The 11899-nt window shown below is 54.7% G+C and overlaps 1 protein-coding gene across 1 annotated transcript in view; it reads left to right on the top strand.

Moving 5' to 3' along the window:
• The window catches only part of DAP3 (death associated protein 3), a 16427-nt gene that overhangs the window by 2452 nt on the left and 2076 nt on the right, over positions 1 to 11899 (top strand). The window contains exons 2-11 of the mRNA XM_023534301.1: positions 1131 to 1183; positions 4513 to 4635; positions 5941 to 6042; positions 7798 to 7906; positions 8125 to 8217; positions 8807 to 8937; positions 9405 to 9485; positions 9568 to 9726; positions 10185 to 10244; positions 10656 to 10823. Coding sequence (XP_023390069.1) covers positions 1131 to 1183; positions 4513 to 4635; positions 5941 to 6042; positions 7798 to 7906; positions 8125 to 8217; positions 8807 to 8937; positions 9405 to 9485; positions 9568 to 9726; positions 10185 to 10244; positions 10656 to 10823 — 1079 coding nt within the window. The remainder of the gene's footprint in view (positions 1 to 1130; positions 1184 to 4512; positions 4636 to 5940; positions 6043 to 7797; positions 7907 to 8124; positions 8218 to 8806; positions 8938 to 9404; positions 9486 to 9567; positions 9727 to 10184; positions 10245 to 10655; positions 10824 to 11899) is intronic.

Genomic DNA, 11899 nt, shown 5'->3' with positions numbered 1-11899 from the left:
CAAGGAGTCTGTGTCATCTCTTGACTGTTCTGTAAGCCCCACCGGGTTAAGGGCTGGGAGGGTCTCGATGGCATCTTGTCACAGGGCCTGCACGGGGTGCACGGTGCCTGCCGAAGGAGCGGGCGCCGCTCAGCTGTCACTGCTGCTGCTTTAGAGACTGTGGTTGTAGGAAAGGTGAAAACTATTAGCGAAAATGAAGCATCACCTGGAGATTTTTTACTTACGCTACCTCTACTGAATATTGAGAGTTGCATTTACGTGAACATCTTTTAGGTCTCAAGAGATTAGTTTTTTGATTATGTCCAAGATATAAATGAATATAACACACGATATAAAAGCAAAACAAATATCTCGTGTGTCCGTTTTCCACATTAGAAATAGATCATTACCAGTCTCTTTGCTCTGCCCGTCTCGGCCCTTCGCCGCCTCCCTGAGAGCAAACACCTATCGTTCTCTTGCCTTTTTTCAATTTTCCTAAATATATTCTCCAAATAATGAATTAGGTTTTATAATGTTTTTGAATTTCATAAGTTATGTCATGCTGTATAGAATAGTTTTCACCCAGTGTGAGTTTTGAGGCTCACACAGGTCATGCACGTAGCTGCAGCTTATGCTTCCGGATGCCATTCCACTGTGTGATCTCGGTTTCTCCACGCCTCTACCGAGGGGCATTTGGGCTTTTTACAGGTTTTGATAATTCTTCATGCTCTACTACGATGAACATTAACACGTATTTCCCAGCGTGCGTGTCTTAAGTGTTTTTCTAGAATAAATGCCAGAGCAACTGGGTCTTAGACCGGTACGTTTGCAGCTTTACAAGGTGACACCAAACTTGGTGTCTAAGACAGTGGCGTCTGCACGCTCCCTGCCCCGGCCTCTGTGACACTGGCTCTCGACGGCCTTTCCCTTTCTCCTGGCATGGCGTTGCGAACTGTCCCACTGGCGGATTTAATCTACATTTCCCTGATTTCTCAGGGGTTTACTAGCCATTTGTATTTGCTGTGAGCTGTGCGCTCCTGTCTTGTAACGTTTTAAGTCAGGTCTAGGCATTCTTTGTATATTCTGGATGCTAATCCATCGTGCGGATACCTTTCCCCGGTTCTGCCTGATCTTTTCCCTTTTTTTTTAAGGTGCAGAGACAATGCTGAAGGGAATGGCAAGGCTAACCTCCAGGGTCCGTAAGGTGAGTCCTCAGTGACCTAAATGCTCTGTTTCTGGGTGGATTTCTTGTTTTTCGATGGATTTATTATACCCAGAATGAAATGTTCGGGAGAACTGCAGCTGGCTAGTGCTGTAATTTCTAAGTTTGCCCTCAAAGGAACAATCACAATTCCATGTCTCTGCCCAAACACTTTACTCCCGGCCACCCCGAAAATCTTCAAATAACAGGTCTCAGTACACATAGAGTTAACGTTTTTTTTAAGAAAAAAAAAAACATAAAAGGCTTGACTGCAGTTATCTTCATTAGCTTTTATACAATTTCCTAGTTGGATGAATAATTATCATCCCTTAATGAAGTATTTAAAAGAAAAATGTTGCCAATGTAGACCTTAAGCATCTGACAGTTGAATAAGATAAAATCACATATGAAACAACCATTCTGTCGCTTTATTTATTTAGCAAATAGCTTCAGTCACTTCCACGCAGCAGGAACTCGGGGTTTGAAGGTGACGCGTCTTACTAACAGCTACTACTTGTTGGGCATTCATCACGTGACAGGTGCTGGGCCACGCGCTTGCTTTAACGCTCACGACCAGCCCGTGAGGCGGATGGTGTCTGTTCCACAGATGCACAGACGGAGGATTAGAAAGGCTAAGCTCCTTGCCTAGGGTGACAGGCTGTGAAGCTGCTGAGCCCAGACTGGGGACCAGGTCCGTCTGACGTCAAAGCCTGCAGCCATAACCACTGCAGCACCTCACAGCCCCGCGGCAGAATCCCGAACGAGTGATGGTGACAGTGGGCGCTGTCACTGCGCCCAGCAGGAGCACCTGCCCTGGGTGAGGAAGGTCCAAGGGCCGCCCCCAGCCGAGTCCAGAAAGAGGAAAACCAGGCCGGGAGGGCCCGGTCACGTCCACCTGACCGCTCAGTGACTAGATTTCCTAGAAGGGCAGCCCTCCTCCTGCTGTAGAAGTCACCTTGCCAGGGGTGCGTCATAAACCTATGAACGTAAAAACCCAGTTGTAAAGCGAAAGCAGAAGCGAGGCCCGACAGAGGGGTGGGTTCTGGCTTCAGCTGATGACACAAAGAGGCTGACCAGGAAGACGAGTCCACACCAGCCATGTCGGTGAGAAAGAGTTTTGAGCGTCGGGTAGGTTGGTCAGAGAAACTGTCAGGAACGGTGCGATGCTCAGGCTAGAGCTGTGCAGACGCAGTTGACACATGGTGGTTTTCCCTGGACATGAGGCTCACTGGGCGGTGCCAGACATAATGCTGTAAGAAGTACAGGATCCATTTTGCTCGCTCTTAATTTGCTGCAAAAAGCAGTTAACAAAAAAGTCTTAGGATTCTTACAGAAATAGCGCCACCTTGTGGCCCCTGAATACCTTGAATTTTCCACTTGACTTATTTTTTTCCAGAGACACGGAGCTTTCTAATAGAATTGAGAAAATCGAGTTGTGTCAGTGCTAGGGTGTATCCCGATCGCCATGCTGAGGTAACAGGCCCTCGGTTCTCACTGGCTTAACACAACAAACGATGCTGTGTACGACGTGTGCGTGTGGTTGGTTCTGTTCTGTGCTGCTGCATTTCCAAAGTGGTTTGCAGGCAAATGCGGGAGCGGGTAGACACAAGGACGAAGGAACGTCTCAGCATGTAATTTTAAGGCTGCCACAGAGGGGAAGAAAAGAGAATTGGGATCCGCTCTTAGCTGGCTCTGACTAGAAAAAGACACACGTCACTTCCACTTAACAGCTCATTATCCAGAAATAATCAAATAAGCCGGCCTGTCTTCAGGGGTGGCTGGGAAATGTAGAGGAGTTGGGTGTCTGATGGACATTGGTGTCCGCCGTTCTCAGACACAGCTGGAGCAGCCCTGTCACTTTGGGGTAAATCTGCGGTGGTGGCCTGGAAGCTATGTGTGCAGTGCGCTGGCTCATGTGCGGAGCTGTGCACGCGCACGTAACTGGGTACTGGACGCGCTCCCTAGCACGCGTCCCTGGTGAAGGGCTCTCCGTGCCAGGGCACGAGCGTGGACTATGTGTGGTGTGTTCGGTGCTTAGAGAAGGAAATGCAAAGGTGAAGAAAAGCTGATCTCTTCCCGGTGCGTGTGGTCTGGAATGGGGGACAGGCCTGGGCCTGAGATTTCATGACGTGATACAAAGAGCAGAGATTCTGGAGTCAGACAGGCTTGGATTTGAATTCCGGCTTCACTACCTACCAACTCTGTGACCTTAGGCAAAATGACTTAATTTCCCTGGTCCGTGGTTTCCCCGTCATTAAACAGGCACAATGATGTTCTACCTGTCTCCAAGAGTCTCGGTTCAAAAGTAATGTGCAGAAGACACTGTACTGCCGAGCACCTCATAGGTACCCAGTCAGCAAAAGCCACGAAAGCAGTTCAAGGCCGAGTCAAAGTGCCACGCGAGACAACGTGCCATCAGCAGAGAGGGGCTGGAGGGGTCTGGCAAGTCTGCAACAAGGACGTGACATTTGAGATGAGCCTTAGAGGAGGAGTCAGATTCAAATAGGGAGAGAGGGAAGCTGAGGTAGAAGGACAGAGGCAGGAAAGAGCGACGGGAGCACAGGCTCGGGACGAGGCAGGCAGGCGGCAGCCGGGCCTCGGTCTCCGCGCTAAGGGCTGGGGGGCTGGTTCTGACATAGTAGGAAACCACGTTTTTTGATTGAATGACGGTTAAACCTATTATCTGGGAGGACAAATCTTTTGGACTATGGAAGACTTAGAGGTAAAGAGACCCATTAGAAAGTTGTTATGGAGTTTAAGGTCTTAGTCAATGGTCGTCAGCGTTCGGAGGGGTAGTACCAAAATAATACACGTTTTTGTGCACTCGCGAGGCTGCTCGGTGAGACTGCACATCACTGCAGGCGGCTTCCCGTTACCTGCTGACGCCTGGGGCATCCCTCATCGCGGCAGCTCCCACGTGCCTGTCCTGCTTCTGCTGACTTCTGTCCTGGTCTTTCCCTGGGGCTTCTCCAGTTCGCATTTTGTCAGAGTTGCCTCCTGAATCATCCGCCCCGCCCCCGGGTCCAGAGCTTTCCACGTGCAGCTGACCGAGTTGCCCGCAGCACGGTTCATTGACGCTTCACACACTCCCTCGCTCAAAGGGTCTTCGCGTGCGGGCCCAGCTAGCAGGCAGATTGTGGCGGGGGTGGGACTGGACCTGTGGAGGGGGAACGCGGCACTAACCCCCAACCGAAGTGACCACGATCACCGGGCAGCTGAGCAGTGCATGTTAGTGACATTCTCTGTGCCGCAGACATGGCTCAAAACCGCAGTGCTGCATGGGGCGTAAAAGGCCCCACAGCGCTGCAGCACGGGAACCGCTTCTTTTGTAGGTGGACCCTGGACACTTCTTGTGCACGGAGACCAAGGTGGCCCAAAGCCTCGCCACCCACCAGGGTGTCCAGGTCCCAGCGGAGCGGCCCCGAGCGCTGTCCCGCACCAGCGAGAATGACCCGGTGAGTCCCCGACGCGTGCATGTGGATTCTTCCTCGGGGCTTAGAATTTGCATTGCTGTCATTTTAGTATCGGGAACCCTAAAACCCAGAGAGCTAAGAAACGTCCGTGCGGTCAGGCAGCGCACCCGACAGCGTTCTGAACCCGTCTTCCCCGCCTGCCGGGGACCGCGGCGACGTCGGGCACTCGGGCAGGCCGGTCCTCCCGCGCTCGGATTTCATCCCTGCCCCTGAGCTCACCTTGCGCCCAGTTCGCCAGGCACACAGTAGGCGCACAGTAAACACGAAGTCAGTTCTTTAGAAGTTACACTGAATAGTTATGACCGATCTTACTGTGTCACGGTCGGGAAACTTCCCCTTAAAGGGCCAGAGAGTAAAAGTGGAAGCTTACGAGCCAAAGTGGTCTCTGTCACCGCTGCTTAGCTCTTTCGTAAACAAGTGTGTGTGGCTGTGTGCCAATAAAACTTTATTTACCAGAACGGGAGTCAGCCATAGTTAACAAACCCCCGTGTGGAGCACCCTAAAGAAATCACCCTGCCCACGGTCACGGCGGGGCGGGGCGGAAACCAGTCTTCCTAATGACCGCCCGGGAGCTGTGGCCGCCCTCCCCGAGGGCTTCCTGGTCTGGCCGGCGGGGAAGAGAAGCAGCATCTGGGCTCCCGGCGTCACCGCAGCCTCAGCAGGGACGTGCGCTGCAAGGCCTGTGCTTCGGTGTGAAGGAAACCGGTAGCTTTTTCCTCGCTGTCTGTCACTGTTCCCACCCTCCGAGTCTCTTGACATTCGCTACTGTGCGTGGCGAGGGAGGGGACGACGTCACTGAGCACCATCTTGGCGCGGTGCGTTATGTACGTCCCGCTGGTCACCTACTTTCACGAGCACAAGATGGAACAATAAGTGAATTAAGCCCTCGACGTGTCTTTCATGTCCCTGTAATTGTAGTCCCTTTATCTGCCAATTCCTCTGGAGTTTCTATGGAAACAGCAGTGTGCAGATGATCTTGTCACGTGACTGGAGCATCTCTATACACAGCACAGAAGAATCCAGATGGCAAGACTCATCCCTGCTACCTCCACATCTCGAGTTTACGTTGCTGAGCAACTGGCTTTGTCATTAGGGCCAACGCCAGCTTTATATAAACACTGTGGGCCGGGACACAACCACCAGGCTCTTTTGGTCTAAGAAAGGGACGCGTGCTCCCAGCTCTACGAGGTGACTTTCGTCCGTGTGGCCCATGAGCCCTTTCCTTCTCAGCGTCCCTGTACCTTGGTCTCTGGGCCCGTCACACCTGTGTGCACCTTTCTCCCCCAGGCCAGGCACGAGGAGCAGCATGAGGGCCAGCACTACCGCGTCCCCCTCCAGGACCTGGAGACGGTGTTCTCCCACGGCCTGCCGCCCCGGTTTCTGATGCAGGTGCTCGGAGCGGGCGGGGGCCGGCAGGGGCGGGGGCTGAATGAACAGAAAACTATAAACGATGAAATTCGAATCTGAAAACATGAGTCCAGCTCCGGATTATCTTGGGACTGGTGCAGGTACCAGTTTCTTCGAGGCAGTGCTCAGCTGCGTCGGACCCCTGGTGGCCCTCGAGCCAGGCAAAAGTCCTAAATAATAAACACACCCCCGCCGCTTTCCTTGTTACCCAACAGGTTTCCAGAAACTCTGCTGTTCAAATAGTTGTTAAAAAATGAGTTTAATATTTTCCTTAGAAAAGTATCGTGAAAGTAGTGAATATGCTCTAGAAAAAAAACTGTGACACACTCCTGAGCCAGAGAGAAATGATGTCTGGATTAGATGCATCACTGTTCTTCAGTCGCATAGACTTTCAGAAAATGTAGTTTCGTGGTCGTCAGTGCTCCACAGCCGTTAAAAGGACTCAGTTAACTGCCAGCATGGTTTAGTGGCACGATTGGTCCTTTTGACTAACCCCCGCTGAATTATTCTCAGCCCGAGCAATGATTCCTTCCTAATGAAATATCGAACTTGACTGTGGAGGTAATGCTTAGCGTAGGAGCCAGAGTTTTCTTCGTTGTGCTCTATTTCAAGAAATGAGATGCGGCATCAGTAAGGGGGCTGATGCTAGACCGCAGCCAGCCTGTCATCTCAAATTTTGTTCCGCTGGAGATAGGGACATAACCAGAGGGATCACCTCCAATGTCACTTTAAACAGTCCGAGGACGTTCACGGCACAGTTTCCAGCAGCAGAGTTGGGAGGTCCTGGCCTCAGTGAAGCGTTTCGAGTTGCTGGCAGGGTGGCTTAACCACCAGCGCTGTGGAGGGACCCACCCCTGCGTTCCAAACGTGGCGTGCACCTCGTGAAGGCCAGCACCCTCACCGTGTGTGTGCGTGTGGTGCTGTCACGTTGCCTAATGGGGCCTTTTTGTTTTAATACCCGTATCGTGTTTTCGAAGGTTTCGCTTTTCATTAGTTTGTACTTTCCTGTCAGGTTCTTCTCTAATCTGTAGTTTGCTTAACATTTCTTTAAAAAATAACCACAGCGTTTTAATCCTTATCTCGTCTAACTGTGAATAGCATCTGTGAGGTATTTTTCTTATCAATAGACATTATTAAATGCTTTCCTTGCAAATCACTTTCACACCGAAGTATTCCTGGTGGCAAAAAGGGAACAGCCTTCGTGCATCAGTTCTCTGGTGGGTCAGTGTGCTGGTGGGGCCAGGTGTGGTCTCAGCTGTGGGACAGCTCATCACACCTGCTCCTCAGCTGCCGTGAATAGAGTTCTAGAGAAGAGTCTACATGGTCACAGCAATAAGAATTAGCTGAAAATCAATGTAAAGGCATTAACATGTACTCACTGCTTCCGAAACATCAGGTACTTGGTCAGGCCTTTGGGATGCTCTTTCACCGTCTACACCAGCCTCGAGCGGCGTGCACAGTCTGCGTTACGGATGGATTTCCATCAACCGATGTGTCTGTGCTTCAATAACAGAAATAATCGAAAGCTGGCTATTCTGTTACTTAGCGTGAGAGAATGTGTTTCAGTTTTTACCTAAGTTCTAGCGATACATTTCCAAATTACCGACCCAGCCTCTCCTAACCGCACATAGGAAGATTACGCAATTTGGCGCTCTGGCTGCTAAATTAGGCTCGTGCGGGCACCAGGGGCAGGCTGAGTCCCGCAGCCACTCGATCCGCTTCTTCCCGCTCCGCCAGGTGAAGACGTTCAACGAAGCCTGCCTGATGGTGCGGAAGCCGGGCCTGGAGCTTCTGCGGCACCTCAGAAACTCCGACTTCAGCCGGCCCGCTGTGCGGTACCTCCTCTGTATCCTTCCTGCGAGCCAGGGCTCCCCCCGCTCCCCCCGGCCCCGAGCCAGGGCTCCCCGCAGCCCCAAGCCAGCGCTCCCCCCTGCTCCCTGCAGCCCCGAGCCAGGGGTCCCCCCCTCCTCCCCCCGGCCCCGAGCCAGCGCTCCCCTCCATGCGGGACAAGAGGGAGTGCGGGAGACGCCCTCCTGGGACCGTTTTCTTTAACAAGCACCTTAGATGGGGAGAAGGGGACGGGGAAGACCCTCAGTCTCTGCCACAGCCTCCACTTCTGTGCGACACAGGGCTGGCTGACACTGCACGTCCCGGATGGTGAGAACGGCCTCTCCTCACCGGGGTGGGAGCTAGTCACCCCGTGGCCACGGCAGCGTGCTGGCTGTCACTCTGACGGCTCTGACGGCCGAGGAGGCCGTTGCCCCAGAAGCAGGGCGGTCTGCGCCAGCGCGTCGCAGTCTCTGCGTGTCGCTGACAAGCAGGTTGCGAGGGGAAATAAACGCCGAAAGCTTCCTGGAGCCGTCTGCCAGTGGGGGTGCGGGGGCCGGGCCGGGCAGCGCCCCCGGTGCAAACTCCCGCCCTCGGCCAGCCATCCCGAGTGCCCGGAGCCTGTGGCACAGCGCTGGGTGTCAGGTTCTAGAGCTGTCGGCGCGGGTCCTGCCCACGTAAACTCCCGTACTTGGCCTGTATCCCTCGTGTGCAGCACGTTTGACCATCTCAGCCTCGGCCCGGAAGCCGAGGCGGCCCTCAGTACTCGGCGCGGCGTGTGTGTGGCTCGCCACGATGGCATCGAGCGCGGGCCCGACGGACCGTGGCCCTCGGAAGCGGCGGGGGAGGGGGGCTTCCCCCCACTACGGGGGCCCAGCGTGTGTGGCGTTGAATACGGTTTTCTTGTGCCTGTTTTTAGCTCATCTTTGGGTGAAAAACTGCCGGGAGCTTCTGCAGTCCACGTACAACAAAGAGCGCTTCGATCAGCCGGTAGAGGCGTCCACCTGGCTGAAGAACTTCAAGACTGCAAACAAGCGTTTCCTGAGTCAGGTGACTGGACCGCCAGGCGTTTGCTGCTGGACAGTCTTTAAACGGGTTTTATCTTTTCTGTGCCCGAGTCTCGGAGACCCTGGAAGACTAATGTCAGAGCCGAGATAACTGTACCACTGTTTCCATACACTGTCCTCACAGCGAGCTCGCAACCCGAAACTCATTTATCCGCGTGAAGCTGAGGCGGCAGGAAGCTGGGCCAGGAGTTCTCGCCTGTGTTTGGATATAAATCCAAATCCCCTGGGCCTCACCCCGGACCTTTTTCATCAGAATCATATAGATATCTATTTTAAGCCCCAGGCAGAAACGGGCCTGAGAGCGTTCACTTCCATGCTGAGATCGCTTATAGTCTAGAAAACAGTCTAGGATTGATCCCTCGCAGCCTCGGCCGCCTCCCTTCTCGGTGAGGGTCGGGCTCATCCTTCGGCTGCGTAGCCATTCTTGGTTGTTATTTCGTTGCTTTTCAGATAAAAACCCAAGAGAAGTATGTCTGGAATAAGCGGGAAAGCACGGAGAAAGGCAGTCCGCTGGGAGAGGTGGTCGAGCAGGTAGGAATGACGCCGCTGCTGTGTCACAGCCACAGCCGGGGAGGCCTGTCCTGGGCTGCAGGCCGCTGCTGCCTCCCTGCAGGGCATAACGCGGGGCAGGAGCGCCACGGACGCCGTGGGGGTCGTGCTGAAGGAGCTGAGGGGGCAGAGCGCGGCCGGGGCCTTCCGCCTCCTGGTGGCAGTGGACGGCGTCAACGCGCTCTGGGGCAGAACCACGCTGACGAGAGAGGACAGAAGCCCGGTAGGAGAACTGCGCCCCCCGCTCCGGGTCTGGGTCCCGAGCGGTCACAGCGGCTGGGCCGTGCTGGACACACGATTGGTTTCCTTGCCCACGAGTGTCTGCGTGCGGGTGGGCAGTGAACGTGGCCTCCGAGGGAGGTGGTGCCGGGTCCCACCATCCGCCGCAAACGGAGGGGGCGGGCAGGACAGCAGGGGCCGCCGCGTCGGCGTGGCCTGTCCGGTCTCTTCAGAATGAGGCTGAGCTAAGGGACGGTCAGCAGCTCGGAGGAGGGCGTGGCTGGGGGCTGCCCGTGTCCGGAAGCTGCCGGCGTCTGGGCCAGCAGCCGCGAGCTCGTCCCAGGGGTCCCACTGTCGGGCAGGGGGCTTACGTCGCGGTCGAGGGTTTTCAGTTGCTGTCAGTCCGTTGTCTCGGAAGCAAAGCGAGTAACGGTTTCCTTCCGCCCCGGCCCGGCCGTGCAGATTGCGCCGGGGGAGCTGGCACTGGTTTGCAGCCTGAGGAAGATGGTGCGGAATGACTGGGTGAGTGCGGTGACAGTGCGGTGGCGCCTGCCGCGGCTCAGAAAGGGCTGTATGGTCATCGTACAGACCTGCGGCCTGTACGTCTCCGGACCGAGGGCTCCCAGGTCTGAGTCAAGTCCCGTCCTGAACCACGCTTAAACCCGTGCGTTTGGTTTCTGACCGTCCCCCTGACCGGAGCGAGCTTGCCCAAAACCAGCTCGTTTCAAAGTCGCTGCGACTTTGCAGTTGTGCAGAGTGTGTTTTATCTTCTTATCTATTGGGGGCAAAGTCATGACAGATTAAGATCACGTAGCTCCTCGCCGTCAGAGCGAGTCCCAGGCTGGCCACCGGGGAGGGGTCCCCGGGCAGTGTCCCCGGGCAGGGCGGGGCGCCATCTCCCAGCCTCTTCTGACCAGCTGCTTCTCCTTGCAGAGCGGAGGTGCCATCGTGCTGACTCTGAGCCAGACGGGGTCCGTCTTCAAGCCCCGGAAAGCCCATCTGCCCCAGGAGCTGCTGGGAGAGGTCAGGCCCCGGAGAGGCTCCCGAACGCGGCCCAAGACACGGCTTGTTGCTTTTGGGTTTTGGGGAGTTTTTTTGACATAATTTCAGACTTAGAGAAAAACCATATTCCTGTATGGTTTCACCCAGGGTCCTAAAATGTTCACACTTTGCCACATCTGCTTTATTCTTCCTCCCTCTCTCTCCATCTCTTTCTTCTGAATACCGTGACACTAACCGAGACATGCCTCTTCATCTCTAAATCTCCTGAACTTCCTAAAATCAAAGAGTCTAACACATAACCACAGTGGTTATCAAAACCAGGAAGTCAACATCGGTGTGATACTGTCACCCGGCCGATGGGACTCATTCTGATTTTGCCAGTTGTCCCAACATCCTTTATGGAAAAGAAAGTCCCGGATAACATGCTGCATTCGACTGTCCCGTCTCCTTCGTCTCCTGTAGCCTGAGACAGCCCCCCAGGCTTTGTCTCTTACCTCGTTAATATTTATGGTCCTGTTTCTGAAGAATACGTGCCAGTTGTGTTGGGGGTTTCACGGGCTGTGTGAGGCTGTCTCATCCCGTGTGACGTCAGATGGGGCGTGTGCCCCTAGCGCACAGGGCCGGGCCGCGTCAGCCGGGAGCACCTAGGTACTGCGCTGTGCGCCGGTCCCCTCGCTGGACTTCCGCAGTCAGTCGTGAGACTAGGTGACATCCTGTCACTCCTCACTGCCCCTTGCCGGCCTCCGATCCATTGGTGATTCTGCCCTAATTCAGCTACGATAGCTGGAAATTAGGTACTTCCTCGTCCCGCCATTTCCCGTCTCAGCTGGCTTCCTGTCGCACATAGGAAGCTCCCCCCTCCCTTACGTGCATGTCCATTTCGGCGCACACGTGAACTCTTAGCCTCACGCGTGCGCTTTGGCGCTCACGCCGCATCTGCGTCCCGTTAACACGCGCCCATCGCCCTTTCCGTATCTTCTCCACGTTCTGGCGCAAGACCAGCCACTTCCCCAAGGAGCCCTGCTTCGTTTCAGAGGGGCCAGCAGTGCCAGGCGTAGTCACTGCCACTGGGGTGTTGCTTGTAGGCCGTCCTGCCGTCGGTACGTAGACACCTGGATTACTCGCGTGTGTGTCCCACGTGCACGTATCTGGTTCTCCGTATTAAGAAATCATCG

The sequence above is a fragment of the Pteropus vampyrus genome, unplaced genomic scaffold, assembly GCF_000151845.1.
Source record: "Pteropus vampyrus isolate Shadow unplaced genomic scaffold, Pvam_2.0 Scaffold124, whole genome shotgun sequence".
NCBI classification, from domain to species: Eukaryota; Metazoa; Chordata; class Mammalia; order Chiroptera; family Pteropodidae; genus Pteropus; species Pteropus vampyrus.
The sequence above is the reverse complement of the archived record's forward strand: the minus strand, read 5'-3'. Positions and strand labels throughout refer to the sequence as shown.